The 25,973-nt window shown below is 42.1% G+C and overlaps 1 protein-coding gene across 4 annotated transcripts in view; it reads left to right on the top strand.

The window, feature by feature from the left end:
* Positions 1–25,943, top strand: part of LOC149316615 (protein FAM163A-like) — a 135,083-nt gene extending 109,140 nt beyond the window's left edge. For all 4 annotated transcript variants that reach the window (XM_089515927.1, XM_089515928.1, XM_089515930.1 and 1 more), the window contains exons 2-6: positions 567–663; positions 9,510–9,532; positions 13,614–13,636; positions 14,643–14,757; positions 20,258–25,943. In XM_089515927.1, coding sequence (XP_089372053.1) covers positions 14,665–14,757; positions 20,258–20,665 — 501 coding nt within the window. In that variant the 5' untranslated portion in view covers positions 567–663; positions 9,510–9,532; positions 13,614–13,636; positions 14,643–14,664 and the 3' untranslated portion in view covers positions 20,666–25,943. The remainder of the gene's footprint in view (positions 1–566; positions 664–9,509; positions 9,533–13,613; positions 13,637–14,642; positions 14,758–20,257) is intronic.
* Positions 25,944–25,973: the final 30 nt, after the last annotated feature.

The raw sequence follows: 25,973 nt of genomic DNA, 5'->3' as shown, positions 1-25,973 counted from the left end.
CAGACAGGTCATTCAGGGTCTGTCATGGGTGGTATTTGCCATCCAGAGAAATGTTTGAATTTTCTGGAATTTCAAACATTGTGGAGCCAGGATGAATCAGGGGAATAACCTCTTTGGGATGGAATTTTTGCTGACAGTGGGAGTCAACAGATTTCATTGCTTGACTTCCTTTGGCCTGCAGAGAATGTGCACTCTGGGTTTTGTGTCACAAAATGGTCCCTTCTATGCATGCCTTGTAAAGGCAGCATAATGCTTTCACTGTAGGCTATAGGTATATTAAAATTCAGGTGTGTACAGTTACTGAGCAGGAAATACGCCAAGCAGAAGGGCCATGGTGCATGTAATACTTACAACTCTGTGCATATGGACTGAAGATCAGGAAAAGTCCCAGTTCTCTTTAAAATTCTGGCTTCGCAAACGGAACATGTTGGAAATCATTCACAAAGCAATAAAAAAAAGCTGACCTGGGAAGAAACCAGGTTTTTGGCAACCCTTGCTTCTGGATCTTATGGTATAATAAACATCAAGTTTTCAATTGTGCTTTTTTCTCCTCTCCTCCTCCTTAGGAACAGGCTGACCTCTCTGTGACCATGTGGAGTTTTCAGCATTGGTGCTCATCTCTCAGGCCCATGTGACAGAAGTGCCATTTTGGACGGGTTCAGAGTAAGTGCTTCATTTGGCTTCCACCACAACACAGCAGTTGGGAGCAAAAACACATTCTTAGACCAGGTTTGCTTCCACTGAGATAGGCTGTGGCTCAAAGGTACAACAAAAGTGGTTGGTGAAACATGGAGAGAATTGACAGTTGGGTTGAGGTTGACTGAGGGAAGCTTATACACACTTTTGCTCTGTACTGCTTTTTCTGTTTGCCACTGGGAGCCAGGAGTTCTGATAGGCATCAGCAGCAGCCTAGATAAATAAGGTCCACAAAGTGAGATACTAACATCTGATAGCCACTTTTGAGCCTTTATTCTTGCCTATGAGTCATGCCATGGCCCCAGAGATTCAGCAGAAGACTGCCGGGTGGAACCTATTAGGACTGGGAGAAATCAGAGCATGGAAAATTATTTTCATGTCTTCCTAGGTAGCATGGATTCTGATACCTGTGGAGCAAAGAAGCAAGCCTTTCTAAGCTCTTGGAAATCTGTGTATATTTTTTGCCTTTTCACAGTACCTATTGTCATTTTTATTAAATTTTAAAACTAAATACCATAAAGGTACTAGATGTTGTTTGATCTTGGAAGCTAAACAGACTCATCTCTGGTTAGTTCTTGGAAAGGAGAAGGCCAACGAAAACCAGATGCTGTAGACTATATTTCAGAGGAAGTAACTGGCAATACCAAATCTGAGTATTCCTTGCCTAAGGAAAGATAGTAACGCCTCTCGATCCCTGTACTTCTTTTCCTCTTAATCGTACACCTGTTAAAATGTTGTTGATTCTTCCTTGATTTATGAGTCTTCCTTTGTGACTGTTCCAGATTATACTTATGTAATGTCCCCAGAGTGAGCCTAGAGGTCATACTGCATATTGACTCATCTACAGACCTAGACTGCTCAAAGGAAACAAGCCAAGAGACATCATCATCCAATTCACACAGGAAGGGCTCAGAAATCTGATTTCGACATGTTCCTGTAGCAAAGAGCCTTTAAAGCTTCAGGGATCCACTATTCAGATATATAAGAATTTACAACCAGCATGACATAGGCAGTTGCAATAGCTCATGCTATAATTATGCTATAATCCTTAGGGAACATAATATTCCTCCCTTCTGGGACTAGTCATATTGCCTGCCCATCTTAAAGGACAAAATTTTATTTCAACAATCCTGCCTGAAACTAGAAAGTGCCTGCTTTTACTGCAATTTGGGCAACCTACAAACCTGGTGATTCTTCGAAACAAGAAGAGTTACCTACTAGAAAGCAACTAGTTAGTAGTGTTTTCCAGTACCTGAGTGGGACAGAACAAAGCACAAAAGAAAAGCTGGGGAGTCTGCCCAACTTGTTTTGCAACTTCACTATACTGTACTGGAATTATCAGTGTCTCTTCAAAATAGCTTTAGGGTCATGTTTCACTACTCCCAAGATCTATTTATACATCATTGTCAATATTGCTCACAGAGAATGGTCCATGCTTCCTATGGTTTGCTATGGAATATTTATGTTAACTGTCAGAGCGTGTTATTTGTTTGTTCACATTGGGCTTCATCATTATTTGGTTATAACTGAGGGCTTGTGATAGCAGGCAAAAAAAAAAGATGGCAGTAATGGTTGGAGGCATTAACTTTTCCATATCAGTATGTAAGACGAATGAGTGAGTTCTGACTTAAACCCAGAGCTGAAGAACCGAAGAACCAAGGAATTGTGCTTTAAACATAGCTAAAGGAACAAACAAGATGGTTCCGCGCAAAGCACTGATGTGACGAAGGTATTTGGCAACCGAGGCGAGGAAAGTCTGAAAACTTAGAAGCTGAAGCGGGGTGCCGTCCAGGCGTGATGAACCATGACCAAGAAGAACCTTATTTCCTGAGTCGCCATGATGAGGAACTGACAGGACAATGGAGAACTTTGAACAGAACGAGTTGCTTTGAACAACTGATCTGAACAACCTGTCTGTCCTCCCAAAAGAGGAAGTTGAGTAATGGGCTGCAATATTGCAAGACTTCAGCAGCCAAAAGCCAGAGAGAAGAAAAAGTATAAAGACCCTGGACTTTCATCTCCATTTTGTTGGCACCATCCGTGGCAACGGTGTCATCCCCAGCCTTCGAGAACAACTGATCAATGTTCGGCAGAAGGAAAGTGTGTGTGAGTATTGTATGAATGTGTGAGTGAAAGAGCTCTTGATAATCAATGGTTGTGTTACTTGTGTGATTCAATAAATGTTACATGCATGGTGTTTAAAACCAAATTTGGTGTCTCAATGTCTTTCTCAGCCTTGCTGTGAATAGGTCCACGGAGGGAGAGGTTTTCATTACACGCTCTCAGGATAAACAGGTTGCCCTTACCATCTTGGGCATAACAAGTACTTAGGTAATGGGATCTTATTTAAATACCTTTAATAAAAATAACGTCCTTCAGTATGAATGACTTAGGATCATCTGTCAAATAGATGTGGATCAAAACAATTATTCAAGAATAAGATTGAGATGTCCTATGCATATGGGAAACTTATCCTAGAGGAGGTCAACTTCACCTATTAACCTGAAAGATACTGAAGGTTTAATATACAGCTGGAGGTTCCTCTTAGCTCAGAGGAGTACTAGTTGTTTTATTTCCTTGGCATGCTTTCACTTTGCTAAGGTGCTAAAAGACCCCAAAGGACAGTTTAATTGTGTGAAAGTAATGTTTGAAGCTATGGAAAGCTCTGAAAGAAAGGGGAGTACCACTACATTTGATTGTCCACTCCTGACGCATATATACCCTATACTAAGGACAAGAGGCTCCTCTCAGAACTGAGTGCAGAGAAACAGAATGGTTCCCAACTGGCAAAGGATTTAGGCAAGGCTTCATACTATCACCCTGTCTATTCAGCTGATGTGCAGAAAACATTGTACAGAGAGCAGGCTTAGACTCAGAGACAGGAGGAATGAAGATTGGAGGAAGGAACATTAACAACCTTAGATATGCAGATCACACAATACTACTAGCAAAAAGAAACAAAGACCTGGAGCAATTACTGAAGACGGTCAAGGAGAAAAGTGTCAAGAGGGCTTGATGTTGAACATTAAGAAAAAAAATAATGACCATGGAAAATCTACAAGAATTTATCCTAGATAACAAGAAAATTGGAAGAGTCAAACAGTTCCCTTACCTTGGACCAAACAGAAACTGCAGTGAAGAAATTAGAAAAAGGCTAGGTTTGGGAATGGCAGCTATGAAGAACTGGACAAGATCGTAAAGCTATTGTATCCTCCATCACCATATACAGTTATTACAGCTGGGCAGTGAAGAAAGCTGACAGAAAGAAAAACAACTGATTTAAGATGTGGTGCTTCAGAAGAGTGCTGAGGATACAATGGATGGCCAAGAAGACAAACAAATGGGTTCTAGAACAGATCAAGCTGAAACTGTCCCTGGAAGCCAGGATAATTACATTTTGGCTCTCGTACTTTGGCCACATCGTGGGAAGACATAAATCATTAGAAAAGACAATAATGCAAGGAAAGGTAGGAGGCAGATGAAAGAGAGGAAGATCACACCAGGTGGTTGGATTCAATCAGAGAGGCCACACGACTGAGCGTACAGGACCTGAGCAGATCAGTAGAGGATAGGGGATCTCCACAGGGTCGCCATGAGTCAAGGTTGACTTGAAAACAGTTAACAACAAACAACAACAATGACTGAAAAAAGTGATGGCCCCAAGAAGACCTCTACATATTCTACATTCTACAAAAGTTAAATTATTATTGGACAACACAAAAATGGCACAGCAGACGATCCTAAATGCTCTAAAGAAAATACTCATTCTCTGTTGATTATGAAACATAGGCACAGGACAGACGGTCCCAAAGCGCTGTGCCGCTGCCGATTATAGGGTTAGGGACCATGATCAACCACACGGTCCCTAACAATAGCATGGAATGGCGGTGTACTAATGGCACCATCCTGTGTACATGGGTGCCGTCATTTTAACATAAGTGATGCACAGCATATTCACATAGCTGTGTGTTGCTTACAGTTTTTCCAGGTTCTTTTTACTCCGGAGGGACGCCATGCCGTTTGGCGGTTGTGGCATCCCTCTGGAGGGAAAGAGGCCACCGGCAGGCCGCCCTTTTGGGGCAGTCTGTCCCGGGCCAAAGTTTAAATTACTTTAACCTCATTGATATCTGATGTGAATTGTATTCCGGAAATAGAGGTATTCCTTTACTCACAGTAACTATCTAGATTAGGTACCCCAATGAAATGATGATATGATTCAGAATTTAACCTAACAAAACTCCAGTTATGGATGGATGCATTACTAATTTTTATGAAATCTTTGAAGAACAGTTATCTCCCTTGCTTTATTTCTTTTAACTAAATTATGAAGGGTAACCGTGTCCTAGATTCTCAGAAATTGGCCAGATTCACAAGCAAGACAAATGCCCAGAAGAAACTGTAAAAGCCAGTCAAACTGATTGATCAAAATACCAACATCTTCTCTAGCTTCTTGTCAATTAGGTGACAGCACATTCCTTATATTTATTCCAACCAATGAGGATTCATTTAGCACAGGGAGATATCAGACTCAACCAGGTGCTTATATAATGTAGCAGAGTTTTGCTTTAAAAGTAGACACAGATCACTTCTTATTGCCTCTCTCTTTGGGCACATTAAACATATTTGATAAGTTAGAATGGTAATTTTTATTTAAGAAATATGATAAAAATGAATGTGGGGGGACACTTCAATGTACAAAATCATAGTGTGTGAATTAGAATTAAGGCCTTGATTCCAAACTGACACTTGTATCAAAGGACAGTATTCATTGTCTCTATCATTATTGTCATTTGAGATTAAATCTTTGAATTTGTTATGAAGGTATGTTATGAAGAGATCCAGTTATAAAATGTATACATTAAAAAGACAAAAATGTCTTTTAAACCTTTCGACAGGTGACATATAAAGTGGCAGTCTTGAATCTTAAGGTAGAGATTCCAGAGTTCCTACAAATCAGTGCAGGCTAGATTGACAGCTTGGTCAGATAAAGTAAATTGGGTTTCATTGTGGTAGGTGCTTGAGTACAAAACAGTAAGGAATTCCAATCGTATCTTCTTTGAAATGTCTAAGGATAAACATTACAGTCAAATAACACAAAACTGTACAGTTAAACTATATCATTATCATGTCTGATTTAGCAAAACTTAAAATGGTGGGGCTGAATGATGTTATCATGACTAAGTCATAAACAGCGAAAATGTCAATATTGCCCAAGACCACATATATATTCCAAACAATTTCTTTAGATCTAACTGATGACATATCCATTTATTGTTAATAGCTTCTATTGGATTTCATAAATGCTAAAAAGAAAAAAAATCTATGGTAAGAAGATTAATCGCTTTTTGTAAACAAAGGAAAGTAACATGTAATAAAACAAAACCTTTCAGGCTGTTGTGTCTCTTTCCATTTGAGAAAATTCATGAGAATTCTGGACTGTAGTCAGGAATGTATGTAACAGCTACTAGAACTGGAGGAAAGAGAGCTGGACAGACTCTAGGGCAGTGATGGCGAACCTATGGCACGCGTGCCAGAGGTGGCACTCAGAGCCCTCTCTGTGGACACATGTGCCATCATCCCAACACAGAGTTTGCCAGAAATTGTTACTGGAAAGCCAGAGGGACATGGCACTTTGCAATAAATAAGTGGGTTTTGGGTTGCAGTTTGGGCACTCGGCCTCTAAAAGGTTCACCATCACTGCTCTAGGGCCTATCCTTTTACTGTTCAGAAAAGTCTTCCTAGAGAATATTAAAATGCAAAAGGATCTTGTAGCACCTTTGAGACTAACTGAAAGAAAGATGTTGGTACCATGAACTTTTGTAGACTGCAGCCTACTTCCAAACATGCATTTGAAGAAGTAGTCTCAAGTCTATGAAAGTTCGTGCTACCCATTTCTGTCTTTCAGTTAGACTCAGAGGTGCTAGAAGATCCCAGTGCATACTGATTTTCCAGACTAACATAGCTATACCTTTGAATTCTGCCACTTTAGATAATATTAAAACAGCCTTTCTTTAATAGGCATTTCCTGTTTGATTTAAATAGTAATGAAGTAAAGTAAACGATCAGGTCATCTCTTTTCTTAGGACCTTATCACACAAGGCTCTTATCATGCTACAATAGCACTGTCTGAAAATGCTCTTCAATCAGGATTGCTGTTTTCTTGCACATTTTCAGAACCATTCCAGGATTCAAGTGTCCATTTGCACTGAAGCATTTCAGTCACCCACAGCATTTCCATCACCCACTCCTCCTCCAAGACATTACCCCCACCTCTTCTCATTGTTTGGCACACACTTTCTGGACGCTATCCCACAGAGGAGGCAAGCGTCATGAAAATGTGATTAAAACGTGGTAATAGCACAATCAGGGGGAAGATTATCACACCCCTGTGTGCATCTCCTGTTCGTGTCCCATGAGTAAACTGTAATGGATACATCTTTGGGTAATAATGGGAGTTTCCATTATTACCCAAAGCTGCATCCATTACAGTTTATGCTTGGGACACGAACGGGAGAAGCGTGCAGGGGTGTGATAATCTTCCCTCCGATCATGCTATTACCACCTTTTAATCACTTTTTCATGATGCTTGCCTTCCGTGTGATAGAGTCCAGAGAGAGAGAGAGATGCTCCCCATCCAGAACGATAAATGAAAACAGTCTTACCTTGAGAAAAGGCCTCCCCCCACCTTTTTGTAGGGGCCTCTTGATCAGGGTAGACCAGACTTTGCAGAATTAACTATCTGCTTGCAGAGGAAAGTCAGCAGCTACTGCTTTACCTGTCTGCTTTACCTCTGGCTTTCATGTGGCAGTGATTAGTATGTCTGAAGGAAGAGGGAGAGGATTAACAAAATAAATGCTTTTTAAAACTGTAACACTCTTTTGCCTTTCCTTCTTAGATTTCCAGCCATGTGCGAGTGTGTGGAGATAGGGACAGGATCACTCCCCCATCCTTATCCCATCCTTAACCCATCCGTGACTGATGACATGAAAGGCTTTCAAATCGTAGCACCGATCCTGCCATTAATCTGCCATTAAAGTAGCATTGCATTAATGCGAACTTCTGTTAATGCAAAATACCAGCCAATGTCGCTTTAATGAGAGGTTAATGGTGGGATAATGATGAGATCTGCACAATTTCATCTGAAAGCCTTTCACACAATTGCCGTCATTCATGCTTCCTGGACGGGATAAGCGCAAATTCTGTCTGAAAGTCGTTCCCACAATCGCATGGGAAGGACAGGAACATGACAGGACAGGGACAGGATGGGACATCCCTCGTCTCATAGTCTCCTGTGTATATGTGAGAGAAAGAATGAGGGCTTTAGCACAACATGGTGTTATAGCTTTTTAGTGACAGAGAGACTGAAGAGTGGGGCTCTAAAAGGAGGTGGGTTGGGGGGGGCAATGGTCAAGGCTTTTTTCTGACAAGCCTTAGTGTCTAGGAGGTGTCATTTGCTAATAGATTTTTTTCCCTATAGAGTAAAGGTTTCTTGTAGGTACAGTTGCCCCTTCTTTTTTGCAGGGGATCCGTTCCAGACACCCTCACAAAAATGGAGTTGTGCTTATATTTAAACCCCATTGACTTGAATAGAGACGTGGGTGCATACCCCATTCTTTCCCTCTCCTTTCATCCCTTGCGCATAAGCAAGGGACACGAATCTGGAGACCGCAAGAACGGGGGGAGGGCTGTATTTTGCCAATTGAAAGGAAATAAAATTGAAATGTCCACACCTTCTCCTTCTCCCCAGATCACTACATTTCCTCACCAAAAGCACACCCCCTGATCACCTCAAATCAGCATAAAAGCATAATTGAACTTTTTGCACAGGGAAGCATAGCACAACAGAAGTGGGAGAGGAGGCAATCAAGGGTGGGTTTTTTTGTTGTTGTTAATAAAAAGAAACACTTTTAAATGGTCTCTCATGGGAGAACAACCGCAGTGGGACAGCATCAAGTGGTAATTCCCAACTGAAGGTGCTATTATCTTGATGCTATTGCAGTTTACCTGTCTTGTGCAGTAAGACTTTTAGTTATTCCTTATTTTGATAAATGGACCCAATTTAAAGGTCAGAAAGCTCGTGTGTTGGTGAGCAATTTATATTGTGGCCTTTTACCTAAAACAGAAGCTCATCTTAGTTGGCTTTCCATTCAGGTTATTTGCGGATTATTTTTCTTTCACGCAAATGTAGTCTGAAAAGCAACCTGAATTTGTGGGTTTTTTTTTTACTTTCTGTTTGAGTTAACCTCAAACGTCATGTGAAAAACAACCCACAAAAGCAGGTTGTTTTCACTTTAAATCTAGTTTCTGCCAGAGCTGGAGAGTAGTGCCTTTCTCTGTGCTTTACCCCATGAAGTCATTAGCGCTTCAGTTCTTTCTCCACAGGAGGTAGTCATCAAAGTGTTTCTTTTGCCAAACACATTTTTCCAGCTAGACAAAGGACTTGTTTTGACAGTCATCTGAAGCGCTACAATGTCATGCTGAGAACGGCACAGCACTACTCTCAGCTCCATTTTGGCATTCTTTTCTAATACAATAAGGCTGTAGGACTTTGAGAGATTTACGCTTCCCATAAGTAGTCAGATAATTTGTGTGTCTGTGTACATGATTCATGAACATATGCATGCATGCACACCATGAGATGAAGATTTGGATCATGAGACAGTTAAGTCTTGGGCAGGATCATGGTATTTTCAAGTTTGAATTTCCCCCCATAATGCTTGGGCCTCAGTATTCTAGCTAGCTCATTGAGGCATGTGCAGCACAAAAACACGAGAGGTTTAACTATCATCTTCCTTCTCTACTCTGTCTCGCAGGTCCAATGTACCCTTCACTGAACGTAAGTACCTATTTCAAATCTGTTCTGCCTTTCCTTTTATTAGAAAGATTTTATTAATGCTTTGATTTGTGAGCCAGTCTGCCACAGTGGTCTGGAAATCCACTTGGGCAAGTGATGCTTTCTCAGCCTCAGAGGAAGGCAATAGAAACTTCCTGTGAATAAATCTTGCCAAGAGAATGCTAGCACAGGGTCACCATTATTCAGAGTCCGTCTTGAGATGCTTCGGTGGGCAGAAAATTGGACAATAAATCTATGAGCAAATTAAAGTGAAACTAATTTTTTAAAAGATGATAAAAGTGGTTAACGTAAGCAAACCCTTTTTCATACTGTGGAGCATTATGCAGCCAAGACATCAGCATCTGTACTGTACTGTAATGTGTGTGTTGGCAGGGGTTGAGTATGGGTAGAAGGGTCAAGGCAACCCCTTTTAGAGGAGTATTTATGGGAGGGATGGGACTTGAAGGCTGAAAAGAAAAAAAGAAACAAGCATAAAGCATACTGAGGACAAGGTGGGGAGGTTAAAAGTGGATATTCTGAAAGAATATTTGTCTAGTTAGTCCTACTTGTTAGCTATGATAGCTAAATGCCACCCTCATATCATGGCTGAAAATTACTGTATTTTCTGGCGTATAAGACTACTTTTTAATCCAGGAAAATCTCAAAAGTTGGGGGTCGTCTTATACGCTGGGTGTCATCTTATAGGGCAGGTGCTGAAACATTTGAGCCAGACTGGAGAATCTGCAGTCGCTGCATATGTAACGGAAGGGCGGAGCAAGCTGCAGGCGTCCAGGATGCCCGGAGTGTGGGGGGAAAAAGCCGTGTTTGCAATACCTCTCTGATAGTCTTGGAGACAGGAAGGGCTGGGCAGGCAGGGAGAACTAACCAATCCAAGCAGGCTTTGAATACAACAAGTTTTCCTGCTAAGTACCTGCATGTCATAAGCATTTGAATTAAAATTACCAGATTGAAATCAAATCTGATGTTTTTAAAAATTTTATTTGGTGTGCGTTGGAAGAGGGGTATTCTTATATCAGGGACGTAGCCAAGGGGGGGGGGGATCTTGGGGTCCAGACCTCCCCTTCCATTAGAAAAATGAATGGTGCGTGCTGCTGTGCCACCGCACCCAAGCCCCATTATAATGGTGGCACTTAATCTGGACCCCCCCCCCTCCTAAAATCCTGGCTACGTCCCTGCTTATATGGTGAGTATATCCCAAACTCTATATTTTAACTGGAAAAGTTGGGGGTCATCTTATACGCCCAGCCGTCTTATGTGCCGGAAAATATGGTAACCGCTTTTAAAATTTGAATTGGGGAGTAGGTGTGATCTTCAGGCTGTAGTCTCCTAGAATCACTCAAAAGCACAAAAAGAGATACTGGTTTCAACTCTCCCAACTCCAAGGTTCCCAGATGTGGTGCTGGAGAAGAGTGCTGAGAATACTGTAGACAACTGAAAGGAAAATAAATGGATCTTTGAATCCATTTAGCCTGAAGTACTCCTAGAAGCCAATTTGATCAAATTGAAGCTGTCATACTTTGGCCGCATCATGAGAAGGCCTGACTCACTCAAAAATACATTAATGCTTGGAAAGGTGGAGAGCAGTAGAAAGAGAGGAAGACCAGATGGTTAGACTCAATCAAGGAGGGCCTAAATATACAGAACTTAAGCAGAGAGATGGAGGATAGAGAGGCTGGGAGATGTCTCATCCACAGGGTTACCATGAATCAAGGCAGTTAACAATAACAAATGTGTGTGTGTGTGTGAAGGAAAATCAATAAGAGTCTCATAATGTTTTAATTAGTTTTTTTTAATAGTAGTAGAAGGGTATAGCAATATAGTAATTATCTCTACTGCAGAGAAAGGTTTTTCTCAGAGTTCAGTATGGCAAAGAGTCCTTACCAATTGATAATCACTTTCATAAACCTTGAAAGCCATTTGTGAGTTGCAACTGCATCAGTTCCCCCAGATCTAAAGAAACTCATCCAGGAGAAGAAGCCACAGGCATCTCATTAGGTTTCATGAGTGATGAACTGTTGTGGACAGTATTAATGGAATACATGAAAATTCCTAAAACATTTAAGAATATTTAGAAACATGGAAAAATAATTAGATCATTTTTTTTAAAATTAAAAATTGTAAAAGGTGCAGCCCACAAGTAGTTCCCCAAGCCCAAATATTGCTGGCACAGTTTCTCAGTCCTATTTTAAATTGTAGGACAATGGAGGTATTGTCCTATAACTTAGAGCTTTGTAAAAATTTAAAAGCCTTTTCCATCAAACTTCAATCCTTTTCTTAAAAAACAAAACAAAAAAACCACAGACTTTCTGCAAGAAGAGAAGGACTGAGCAACTGTAGGAAAACAGGGAAGGAGAAGTACAAAAGGATGAGAACATTGAATATTTCCAGACAATGTTTTTATTGACCCATTGACCTGTCAGATTCACAGAACATTACCGGGAGACCAAACAATATCATCATCCACCTAAAACCTTGCTGCTTGTTTTCTCATTGCATCTTCCCTGTTTTATCTATCTAATCCATCAATCAATCCATTAAGGAAAGAAAGACAGAATAGCTGCTGTGGGTCTTTTTTATTGGCAGTACTGTGTGTCTTGAAGCACCCGATGTCTTGTGAGCCAGCCTTCATAAAATGTGAGTGCACCACAAGAAATCCCTAATTTAGAAGCAGTCTTATGCTCTGTCCCCATTGGAGACGTGTTAGCAAATGCATGCACTTCGTGTGCATATGTATATGTGCTAACTGGAAAATGTTTCTTCCTTGTTTCCTTTTCCCAAAAGCACTCCTCCTATTAGTTTTCTGTGGGTTTTCTGGGCTATGTGGCCATGTTCTGGAAAAGTTTATTCCTGACATTTCACCTGCATCTGTGGCTGGCATCTTCAGAGGGGAACGCCAGAGAAATGTCAGGAATAAATTCTTCCAAAATGCAGCCACATAGCCCAGAAAACCCAAAGAAAACCATGGATGCTGGCTGTGAAAACCTTCAACTCCACTCTTCTTATTTATTAACTAATTGCCTTCCCATGTTCCTTATTGTTATTTATTTTGCATGCTAAGCCTGAAACAAAACAGGTATTATAGACAAACTTGGAGACCTATCTGAATAAGCTTGAATAAACTGTGAAATCCTTTCTTGCTTTAAAATCCATAGATATCAAGATTAACTTCAATACTGTCCACAAAACAATTATACCTTTATTGGCCAACCACAACATGCACAAAATACATGTTGCAAGCTTTTGAAACTCCGTTGACTTAGTATCAAAGAATCATAAATCATAGGCCTGTTACAGACTGCCAGAATAAAGCTGCTTCGGGTCTCTTTGGAGGTATGCTATTTAAATGATGCATGGGTCCTAAGAGTCTGGAGGTCGCGCCAAAGCCACACTCCATTCCTAAGCACTGGAGTGCAGCTTTGGTGCAGCTTCCGGATTCTTAGGATGCATACATCATTTAAACAGCATACCTCCAAAGAGACCCAAAGCAGCTTTATTTTGGCAGTCTGTAACAGGCCATAGTCTGCAGCTACACTGCTGAAATAATCCAGTTTGACCCCACTTTAACTGCCCGGGCTCAGTGCTATGGAATTCTGAGAAGTGCAGTTTGTTGGGGGTACCAGAGCTCTCTGACTGAGCAGGCTAAATGTATCACAAAACTACAGTTCCCAGAAGTGGTGTATTTCTGTAGTGCGGATGTAGCGGTTGAGTTGGAAGAGAGGGCCATCCAGTCCAACCCCTTGCCATGCAGGAACACAGTATCAAAGCATCCCGAACAGATGGCCATCCAGCCTCTGCTTAAAAAAACCTCCAAAGGAGACTTCACTTCTAGACAAGCAGGCAATTTTACCAGTGTGCCAAACTTGGAATTTATTTATTTATTTATTTTGGATGACCAACTCCCCAAATGCTCCACTTGCTGGCCATGTTGTCTTGGGGGTAGAGACTGGAGCACTGTGGTCTAAATAAGTAACTTTCCTGAGTGCATGTGTGCCTGTGAGTCTGTGAGCAGTATAAAAATTCAAGAGCTTTAACTGCCATTTTCCCTCTCTGCTCTGTCTTGCAGGTCCAACGTACCCTTCCCTGAACGTAAGTACCCCTTTGAAATCTGTGCTGCCTTTCCTTTTATTAGGTTGTAGATTTATTAATGCTATCAGTTGTCAGCCAGTGTGGCAAAGTGATCTACCACTCTGAGAGACCAGGCTTTGAATCTCTGCTCAAGCATGGAGATCCACTGGGTGACCTTAGGCAAGTGATGCTCTCAGCCTCAGGCAAAGCAATGGAATGGGCATATATATACACATTCTTAAGAAATAAAAGGTGGAATAACTATGCAATGCCTTTGGACTCATTGTGCTAAAAGCCACTTTCTAGAACAGAGGTGGGCAACTACAAACACAAAGATGGGGGTCATCTTTGCTCCCTGCATCTGTATAGCAGGTCACAGAAGCACATTTCAGTGCACCCAAAGTGATATGATGTCACTTCTGCTATTTTGGCTATTTTTATTATTATTATTGGGGGTGGGTGGGAGGGCTCAGGGGAGCAGATTGATGCCTTTTGGGATGGTTTTGTGAGATTAGGGAAGGCTTGGGGCAAAAAAAATCATCCCAAATCAGTCTGAACATTTGGAAAAGATTGGGGGGGGGGGGCCTTTGGGGAGCTTCTGAGGAACCCTCCAGGCCACTTTAAAGGCTCCCATTGGCCATATGCGGTTCATAGGTTGCACTTTACCAACCCAAGTTCTAGAGATACCCCAGGTTTAAAAGACTTGGTTAAAATAAGTGCAAGAGAGTGGTAGTAGCAACAGTAGCACAATTTGTGGCCCCAACGACTAAAGGGTCTCTGAATTTTTGTTACTACTGTACTTAGAATCATAGAATCATAGAGTTGGAAGAGACCACAAGGGCCATCCAGTCCAACCCCCTGCCATGCAGGAAATCCAAATCAAAGCATCCCCGACAGATGGCTATCCAGCCTCCGTTTGAAGACCTCCAAGGAGGGAGACTCCACTACACTCCAAGGAAGTGTGTTCCACTGTCGAACAGCCCTTACTTACCTTGAGCCTAATTCATTACCTTTGCTGTTTTTGTAGAGTTTGATGGAGAACCGGTCGGATGACAGCAGGAACTGTTGTAATCACTGGCGGAATACTAGCAACAGTAATCTTACTGTGTATAATCGCTGTTCTCTGTTATTGTAGGCTACAGGTAAGGTATCTGTAACACTGATCTCTTTATCTAAGGAAAGTATTGCACTGTGTGCAAGAAATGTGGTTATTACATGTATACCAAGAGTTGCGAAATGTGAAGTGTAGACAGGACCATCTTGACACCCTGGCCCAATCTGACTGATTCACACCAGTCTACACACGGTGGACTTTATCATACAGAGCAGTAAATTGTAATTGGAGAAGGGTAACCGTGTCTTTGACTGGGGAATATCACATGACGTTGGCCCTCTTCATTGTTCTCCCAGTGACAGACTGTTTTGAAAGTGTTTATTTTAATTAATGCAAAAATTCCATTAATGGCCCTCTTTTCCTATGCTATTGTACTTCACTTTTTAGTGTGATACTTCAATTCTGCTTTAATGCCAATCTTGGGTGGTCATGGGGTGGTCAGTGGGCATGCTTTGGGTGCTTTGCCATAGGTTCTCTAGTGATAAGGTGTGAAGGAGAAGGTGTGAGGGTTCTTTGTGTCCCCTTTCTGCCTTTGCCTGAGCTGGATGGGACCCCTTGAGACCACTTTTCTTATCTAATTAACATTCACTACTTTCTGCTTATGATGCTGCAGATACCCTCCCTTTTCCAAATCCTGTGAAAGGGCAAGGCTGAGCTAAAGTGTGTGAAAAGGAGTGTGATAGAGACAGAGCACTTTTAAAGGAAGGCTTTATTCTAAGTAAGGACATTGTATATCAGAAGGGTATCTCTTTACATGAAGAACCATCAGGCACAGATGGAAAGTATAAGTTACAGAGTATATCATTTCAGCCAAATCAAGAAAAGAATCAAAATATCCTAGTATGACTGGCTAGTACATACTTCTAATTGTACTTACAGATCAAAAGGGGTTTGTAGTCCTGGATGTTCAGGGAATAGCTGGGAGCCTGGACTCCATTATCTGGCTTTAACCAGACTTCCCAACATCTGCTCCAGATGTTCCTTTATTTCAGCACCCTCCTTGTGATCCTATTCCAGCATTTATGACCTCGGGTCAGAATCACCTAGAAGGTTCCTGCTTCTGCTCAACTGCCCATCTAATTGCACAATTGCTGTCTTGTCACCTCTGTGATGCTGAGCCTCATTAATAGTAACAACAACAACAACAATAATAATAATTTATTTATATTTCCTGCTTCTCCCAGTGGATCAAGGTGGGATTACAGCAACATAAAATTACAGTGCACCCATGTTTTACGTAGGCAAGGCATACACAGCTTTCGGCATATGCTGAAAGCAGCACTGGAAAAGGCCCTTGCACACCCTGGAAGAAGTAATGGGGCATGCACCTCTGGCTCATGGGCACCACACACCACAGGCGCAAGCCCCATTACTTCTCATGGGGCTCCAGCATACGCGGATTGCTCCTTATGCGGAGGAATCCAGAAAGGATCCCCATGTAAGGGGAGGGCCTACTGTACATAAAATGTAACTGTATCTCCTTTGTTATCTGGGGAAAAGGCTCTGGGACTCCATCCTCCAATGACGTCCAGGACGGAGGCACATCCAAAGACCCCCGGCCGACAACCTTCTCCGCTGCTACCACCACTGCTGCTGTCCCCCAGGCTGCCAGGGCCTCCCTGAGCTTGGCCATTCTGGGAATCTGGGAGGCCCCGGCAGCCTGGAGGACAGTGGCAGTGGCGGCGGTGGAGAAGGATGCCTGCTGGGGGTCTTTGGACGTGCCTCCATCCTGGACGTCATTGGAGGACGGACTAAGGCACGGCAGATGGAGGCACATCCAACGAGCCCCAGTCAGCAGCCTTCTCTGCCGCTGCCACCACAAGAAGAACGGACAGAGGCAAGAGAACCGAAGCAGGCGGCGGAGGGAGCCTTGACAGCCCCCACTGCCACCACCACCACCGGAGCCCCCAGGCAGGAGGGGAGGAGGAGAGGAAGGAGGGAAGGAAGGAAGGAAATAAGGAGAGAAGGAGGAGGAGTAGAGAGGGAGAGAGGGAGGGAGGGAGGCATGGCAGGAAAGGCTGGGGAAGTCTCTCCTGCCATGTCACAAAGAAGCCTGTCAAAACAGGCAAATCGATTCCTGAAAGAAATCCTGAAACCAGCACAAAGATAGTGGGAACCACTGTGTTTGCTGAACCGGTTTCAGGATTTGGTTCAAGAACCGAATCTACAGGTAAGTGGGAATGAGAGGACTCTGCATTATCACAGAAAAGAAGAGAAGCCACCACTTTGCTCACTGCTCCTCCACCTGCCCCTTTTGCTAGGTCCATTCTGGAGTCTCTCTTTCTCACACTCTCTCTCTCTCACACATCTGAAAATATAAGTGCAAAACAGACTTACAGTTTAAGAAAGCATTTATTTCATTAACCCTCAGCATCTTTCTTGGGTTTTTTTTCTACCTTCAGACTTCTTTCAGGCTAACTTCAAACAATGAAATATATAAAATGAACAATACTACCTTTAAAAAGACCTTTCAGGGAGGGGGGCTTTCTGATAGGTTAGATCAGACTAAGTGCTGGCAGATCGATCAGATAAATAGATAGATCAGTAGCTGCTTCCTGCTTACTTTCATCTGATAACACTTTATCACACACACCCAAAAAGCAATTTATCCCTGGCAGAATAGAGTCACTTATGGGATACAGTCGGGTATTATCGCAGGGGAAATGCCGCTGATGCCACCGGGTGACTGCATCTCGACTAAATCTCAGTTCCCAGCCACTCTTAGCCTGCCACTTTTCAAAAACGGGAAGCTCCTGACTTTGTAAATGAGCCAGCTAAGTGCAGTTGGGAGTCAGGATTTAGCCAGGATGCAGTATTTCTCTGCAATAATTCCCAGATGCATCCCATAAGCAACTGTATCCCGTCAGGGATAAGTCGCTTTTTTGGGGGGTGCGATAAATTCCTTACTCTGGTCTAACAGATTGGAAAGCCCTCTTCAGAGGAAAAATGTTAAGATTGTTTTCATTTATAATTCATTTATTTTTGCAGGGGGGAACTGTCAAAAGGGGCAGGGATAATTTAATGGCAGCGTGTGTTAAGCTTTTAGAGCAAACTAACAATGTAATCACAGAAAGGTTTTCACTATGACAGAAAACAGAGTAACCCCAATTGCATAGCATTTTAAAAAAATAATAATGCTATTGTAGTGGGAAAAGATTCCTCGTCTGATAAAGTCCAGTGTTTTATGTACGTTCAAATCCTATGCCCACTTATCTATAAATAAACTATACTTGATACTGTACTTGTTCACTCTGTGCATCTGAGGAAGTAGACCTAAGACTATGAAAGCTTATGCTTTAATGTCTTTCACACAGTTAGTTTAAAAGATGCTACAAGATCTTTTGCATACTGACACAGTAGGTCTTTCTTACAGCAGTCTAGCAAGGTAGGTTAGCTTTAATAACAGCTTTCCCAAAGGTCACCAGCTTCATGGCTAAGGTGGACAGGGCCAGCCAAAGATATTTTAGTGCCTGGGGGATATCTCAAACAGCCATACTTCTTTCTGCATCATGTTACATCATTCCCAAGGCCAACATAGTTATTCTATCACGAGGAAGACAAAGCTCCCCATTTTCTTGGCAGTAACAATACAGCCATAATAAATGAATATCTAACAATTTGCTGCCTTTTCAGCCTTGGGCAGCTGCTTCACACTGATTAACTGTAAGGCCGATGCTGGAGGTGATGTCTGAACAGAGAACATCTGAGGTCATGACTCACATTCTTAGCCACCATCTTTCCTGCACTACACAGTCTCTTGCTTTTTGTTGTTACGTTATAGTCTACTTACTGTAGTAACTGTACTGTATTGTAGTATACGTCTGACTATGTCTCTGCACTGATACAAGACTGTTTTACGTTGCTTGTGTGTACAGCTACACTTGATGCAAAGTTGGCCTGTATCTTTGTTTGTGAGGCCCAGGGACGTAGGCAGGATTTTAGGAAGGGGGGGGGGGTCCAGACTAAGTGCCACCATTATAATGGGGCTTGGGCGCGATGGCGCAGCAGCACGCACCATTCATTTTTCTAATGGAAGGGGGGGTCCGGACCCCAAGAACCCCCCCTTGGCTACATCCCTGGAGGCCCTGATTCATATGCTTTATTATGAACAGTGGGTTAGGATAGGTAAGTCGATAGGCATTAGGAAAGCTATATGGAAAATATGACTGTTATTGGCGCATTGGGCAAGTCACAATATACATATATATATTGAAAAGCTTCATAAACACCAGCAATAACATTTTCCCAACATAAGCTACCATATCACATAGAGGAGACTAGTGTCCTTCTCCCATCGTTAAACTGTGTTAATCGCACAATCAGGGGAGAAGATTATCACACCCCTGCGCATTTCTCCCATTCTTCTCCTGTCCGTAAACAGTAATGGACCCATCATTTGGTATTAACGGGAGTTTCCATTAATACCTAATGATACGTCCATTACTGTTTACAGATGGGAAAAAAACGGGATATGCACATGGGGGTGTGATAGTCTCCCCCCCCCCAACTGCGCAATTAACACAGTTTAATGATGGGAGAAGGACACTTGCCTCCAGTGTGGTAATCTCCAATGACTTCACAATAAGGGGAATAACATCTGAGGAAGTAGTCTATGAAAGGTCATGCTACCAACTTCTTTCTTTCAGTTAGTTTCAAAGGTGCTACAAGATCCCTTTGCATAATCATTTTCCAGACTAACATGGCTATATCTTTGAATTCTAGCTTAAAAAGTGATTGCTTAGGTTGTCTTCAGTCAAAGTGCAATGCTTGATTTCCCAAAATAGGATCAAAACAATTTCATAGAAAGTCATAATTGTTGGTCACACCTAGTAGAGTCTTGTTAAGTAGTTTGCCTTCAGTTATTGCTGCGCATGGACTAGAAGTGCAAGCTATAAAGCTAGAAGTTCCCAGGTGCAATAGGACCTGAGCCATTAATTCACTAAATTACGTTAGTTAAATTGTTATTCTTCAGACAAGTACCCATTCACAGCATGCCGACAATATCACTAGCCAACAACCTTGCAGTGTTGTAAAAAAATGGCGGCATTAGAAGCAGATGAAATGATCTGAACTGTCTACTGCATGCTATAAAGGTAAAGGTAAAGGTATTCCCCATTGACAAGGTTGTCAAGTCGTATCCAATCATAGGAGGCGGTGCTCATCTCCATTAGTAAGCCAAAGAGCCAATGTTGTCAGAGACTATTCTGTGATTGTGTGGCCAGCATGATTGCACAGAATGCTGTTTATCTTCCCACTGGAGTGGTACCTATTTATCTATTAGTATTTGCATGCTTTCAAACTGCTAGGTTGACAGAAGCTGGGACTAGTGATGGGAGCTTACCCTATCATGCAAGACCCGGGCCTCGAACTGCCAACCTGCCGATTTTGCAATCAATAGAGTCAGCGTCTTAACCACTTGAGCTACCACATCCCCTATACATGCTATATATACATGCTATAAATATATATTAATATTTGTAAAATGCATTTTTTGTGAACTAAGTCCAGGTCTTTCCCTCCTGCTTTAGTATTACTGCTGCAAGAAGGATGAATCTGATGAAGAGGAAGAGGAGGAAGAGGAGGAGGAGGAGGAGCAAGAGCCTGAGCTTCCCCCACACTCCCACTATGTCATGTGCAATGCTTGCAACTCTCGTATCATGGACGGACAGGGCAACCCCTCCTTTCCACCCCATGAGCTTAACAAGCAGGGCAATCGGAACTATTGCCCAACCTGTTCCCCCTATGGCTCTCCCTTTTACATACGGACCGCTGACATGGTGCGGAATGGGGGCGAGAGGATCACCTACACACCCACGTGCTGCAAGGAAATGGGACTACCCATCAAAATGGCAACCTTCCAGAGTTACCCGGTGACCCACCACTGCATCATTCGCGAGACCTTTCCGAACCCGAGGGCTTTTAGTACAGAAGTATGATCACTGTCTATCACTATCACAGGGTGCTTCAGGGTATCCCCTTTGGGTGGTGGGGATTTTAATTCTGTAGGTTTGCTATGGAAATCTTTTTGACAAAAAATGGAACATATGTCCAAGACCTACCATTGTTCCTGATCATTGCAACAAGGCTTTCACTCAGAGGAAAAGAAGTAATGTTGTGTTGTAACCACGGGGGTCGAACATGGTCATTTTTGAGCCTGCAGCCAAGGTTGTTGTATCCAATGAGACAGTCTTGTCTATGGAGGGCTATGTACAATACAAACTAACTTGCATTTAAAAACCTTGCAGTTCCACCTCCCACAAGCATCTTTGGTATCTACACTTAGCAAGCCCTGTGTGTCTCGCTTTCCAAAGCAATGCTCACTGGCGTCCCTTGACAGATAATGTGAGCACATACACTAAGTTAGTCAACACAATGGTTCTTAGGAAGTGTCATCCCCACCAACAAAAGTGGTGTTAGAGGGAAGGATGGTAGTCACTTTACATGGTCCTGATCATGGGAAGTGTAGTGGGAGGCAACTGAGGGTCGGGGTGGCGTGATTTTCCCTGTAATATATCTGTTACAAACTGAATATTATCTGTACTAGAATGTAAAATAAGGTAACCAGTTTCTGCTTTTTTTTTCTCCCACAAGCACATATATGTCCAAAAGATAAAGGAGAGAAGAGAGAGAAATGGGGAGATGAGGAACCCTTTCTGGATTTTTGGTTCTTCTATAGGAAAAAGACCCACTGTTCTCCCAAATTCACCCCAATTTCTTATTACTCACAGTCTTTCTTAAGTACATGGAATTCTGATGCTTAAATGCTACACAACAGTGGAAGAGCTAAGGCTTTGTTAGGACTCTCCATCACCTCACTCCCTGTCCCCTGGTGTTCAGAGCCCTTGTATGGCGCTGACTGCTGATATATGTTCTAGTAAAATAGCATAAGGTATTATTTTTATAACCGTGTCCTGATATGGAATATGTAGGAGGGCTACAATCCACATTTACAAGTGTGAAGAAGAAGGGCCAGACCTGAAGTAAGTCTGAAAGCCAATCCCACATTTGAATGTTTAATGACATGTTAGAACAAGATAATAGTGTGCACCTTTTAAAGAAGAACTCTTTGGATCCACAGCAGAAAATGTACTGTACTGCTTCATGAATTTATTGGTTGGTAACTTCTGCAGTGTCACCCTTTGCTATTGTTCATGTGTTTGAATGAGTAATCGTTTGATCCTCTAAGGAGCGTGGCCAGAGGTTCTCTAGCACCACTTTGGCACAGAGGGTTTCTTGCTTTGCCAAATTGTCCAGCCAACGTTGGACAAGTGTTTAATAAGCACAATGGTCCCCTGCTTTATGGAGCTCTTGAATATGGATTGGGACCCAGTCCTAATGCCTAAGGACACATCCTTCTATACAAATGGGACATTTATAGAAAATTTGTATTGCCTACAAACAGTCACAATCCCTTAAAAATCAAGTATGGCCATGCTCCATGAGAATCAGAGTACAATCAATTGTGTGAAGTGTACGAAGCTGGCCTTCCCCTGGGTTGCACCTCTTTTGCCTCATACATAATGCCACTGGAACTGATAACTGAACTGTACAGGCGTGTGCGTGTTCTGACTCTAATACTGCAGATTATAGATGAGGGGCCGCATGACTTAAGCAGTATTGACCTGGTGATCTGACTTGCTTCCTGTCTCCATAATCAGAAGAGCCTGTTAAAAGTTGTTTCACATGTAAAAAAATAATTTGTGCCCACAGCAAACAGATTCAGACAGTCCTTCACTTGCTCTCTGATGCGTAAAACTTTTAAACCTGATGAGCATTTTACAGGCATGTGAGAATTCTCTTAGCAGTACAAAAAAAATCATCTAAACTATATGGCATAAAAGACTTTTCACACTTTTATTTTCAAATATACAAGATATTATTGAGTACTTTTATTTTCAAAAATACAAGATACTGATTCTACAAACTAACACAGCTATATCTTTGAATTCCACCACAAAATATTGACTTGTTCAGCAAAGCACAAAAAGTGGTCAGTATTTTGGACCATGGTCAGTGAGTACCAGGCAAGAGTGTAACTGTTAGAATGTGTAGGGGTCAGGGGGAGATAGTTCTCTCCTCTTTACTGTTATCAGTGTCCCAAATATGGTGGATTTGCTGAGGAGGAATTCAGCCCAAATGTCCTAAGAAAGCTGCTTCCCACTGTAGTTTGGGCTCCGATTTGACAGAGGGTAGGCTACTGTCTGTCTGGTTTCCAACCAGAAACTAGGACGTTATCCAGATAGGAGCACAACATGCATTACTTTGTACCATTTAGTCAAGGCAGCGGAGTGCCCTTGTAAGGTACTTGGCATGACAAAGATAAAGTTGGAGCTTGTCCAAAAGCTGATTTTTCATTCAGGCAATTTAATATTTTACTGTGAAGGCTATCCTGTGACAGGAAGTTTTGGGGGGGAATCATAATGATGCTGTGAGTCACTGGGGCCATCCAGATATTGCTTTTTGCTTGTCAAGGAAGGAGTTGTAGTGGGAAGTACAATGATGGAGAGTCACACTTATATGCTTTCCTCCTTTGGGGTAAATTCAAAAGCAGGGTGGGTGAGTGGGAGAAAATATTTCCTTGGCCATGTTGAGTCTATATTGGGTGGAAACCCCTGCAAGTGGGAATTCAGAAGAGCACTCAAATCCAGGATTCCAGGCAAAGGCATAACTACAGTAATTTGTGGATGGAAGCAATGGCACTTGAGCAAGTGTTGTGCATTTGCCAGCAGGGCTTGACGTTGTGCTTTCTGCACACCTGTTAGAGAAGACTCAGTCATTTCAAAGGTTCTTTCATAGCCTTTGATTACAAAGAATCACAAAAGAGTAAAGTGGTTCTGGAATGACGCATATTTTATTTTGCTGCTTAATTAAAGGCAGAAGCTGAGGTTTCAGATGGGTTTAAAGCATTTATTGGAAAAGAGCACTTGAAATCTCAGCACTCCACAGCTAGTGAATGAGTGACAGCATCGACCAGATCAGGTTAGAAATGCAGGGAATCAAACTTTAATGATTTGGGGGCAAAAGGGGGGGGGGGGTCCCAGGAGCAGGAATTGTGTGACACTCCACATGTTGAACTACAGTGTCCCAGCCAATGTAGACAATGATGAGGAATGCTGGGAACTGCACTCCAACATCACCTGGAGGACCACACAGTTCCTATCACTGCTGTTTGTTTTGTTCATCTCTAAGGAGTTTATCACACAGAGGAGATCAGGAGTTTATCCCATGAATATCCCGGGAAAATGGCGTAATTACGTGAAACAATTTCCCACGTCACCCAAAACCCGCCATTAAAGTGGTCACAAAGAAGCATTAGCGCGTATCTTTTTACTTTCGGATTTCAGCAACAATGCATTTCTGACATCACTTTATTTGTGCAATTACGTGTGATAATCATTTACACAATTACCATTTTTGCTTTATTTGCAGGATGCTTTTAATGCGCCTTTATCTCTCTTTAATGCCGAAATTAGCCCCAGTGTGATAAACTCCTGAGAGAGGCTTTCCTCTTGAAGAAACTTCAAAGGAAAAATGCATTTTGTCATAGCTTTCCAGATATTCCTAGTCCACAACAAAGAAACAAGCAGAACTTCATGAGGACCTTGTACCTATTTAATGCCACCCCATGAGTAGGGATAAAAGGGATAGTCACCATTATATATTTCCTGGCTGTAAAACTGGTTTCCCAATGTTCAGGAAACGCTGATGGGAAGAATAAAGGACTGGCAAGAATTCAGAAACATTGCTGTGTTAGTCTGGAATATCAGTATACAAAGAGATCTTGTAGCTTCTTTGAAACTAATTGTGCAACTTGTTTGGCATAGTTAGTTTTAAAGGTGCTATAAGATCTCTTTGCACTGGCAAGAGGTTGGTGCAGTTTTCACCTGGTATTTATAGATCTTGAAGTGTACAGCAGGCCTTTGGAATCTGCTGGGATTTGGTTCCAGGACTACCACCACCACCCCCACCCCCACATAGATATCAAAATCCATAGGTGCTCAAGTCCCATTATGTACAATGATATATTAAAATGGTGTCCCTTGTATAAAATGACAAAATCAAAGTTTGCTTTTGGGAATAATAACAACAATGCTTGGATGGTTGAATCTGTGGATGCAGAGGGCCAGTTGTATTGGGAAATGATTCTGTTAACAAATACATCAGGGAGAGGGTTATACAAAAGTCAGGCAAAAGGACTCATGGATATCTGGTAACAGTGGGTTTTGTGTGAAAAAATGTATTTGTTATGTAAAAACTACATCTTTTGTGCAAAAAACACTTTCCAGATGTATGACTTAACAATGAGATAGCTACATCTCTGACAAGATACACTGTCTTCTAGTGAATTACAGTGATGCACACCAGGGCACCATGTGGGACCCATGGCACAGTGAGATAATTTGCAACAGAGGTGCTGCTTGCTCCATGTGCACAATGGATCAAATTGCACAACTATGTCTCTACTAAGAATATAAAAGTTGCTCAATAGCCCAATTAAACTTTACATGATCTTAAGTTGGTTTATGATGATGTAACTTCCCAACAAGGTGCCAGCCAGTATTTTTTGCACAAAATGCTGTGATTCCCCCCCACCCCCCAAAACAACAACATGCAAAAATACATACTCATTTTTCCCAGGAGATAACTATGAAATTATTTGTGATGGTGAAATAGTCATTTATCCCTACATCCCTCATCATGAATGTATGTGTGCCTTCAAGTCGTCTGCCAGTATATGGAAACCCCATGCATTTCATAGGGTTTCTTGGGCAACGGATGCTTAGAGATGGTTTTGGCAGTTCCTTCCTCTGAAATATAGCCTACCATACCTGGTATTCATTGGTGGTCTCCTATCCAAGCAGTAACCAGTGCTGACCATGCTCAGCTTCCAAAATCAGATGGGATCTGGTGCCTTTAGAATATGTAGGCCCTCTACTCAGGAATACGTTGCTAAAATGGTGATAGAATGGTGCTCCCCTGCCCCAGGTTCCTCTTCCTCTTTAAGCTATGTTGAGTGGACCGCACATTATGCTAGGGAGTCAGTGTTGGTGGAGATCATACTGCACCCTGGCATTTTACTGAGGTGAAGTAGGTTGTACAGAAAGAAGATGTAAGAAGAGATGTAAGGTTTTGCTTGAGAGAGAGAAACACACCAATGGGAGAATTGGAGAATTGGAAATGTGAGTAAGGCCTGTTACAGACTGCCAAAATAAAGTTGCTTCGGGTCTCTTTGGAGGTATGCTG

This window comes from Sceloporus occidentalis, unplaced genomic scaffold, assembly GCF_023333645.1.
Source record: "Sceloporus occidentalis isolate IW3139 unplaced genomic scaffold, rSceOcc1.0.p SCAF_3, whole genome shotgun sequence".
Taxonomy (NCBI): Eukaryota; Metazoa; Chordata; class Lepidosauria; order Squamata; family Phrynosomatidae; genus Sceloporus; species Sceloporus occidentalis.
This window is presented reverse-complemented; position numbering and strand designations above follow the sequence as displayed.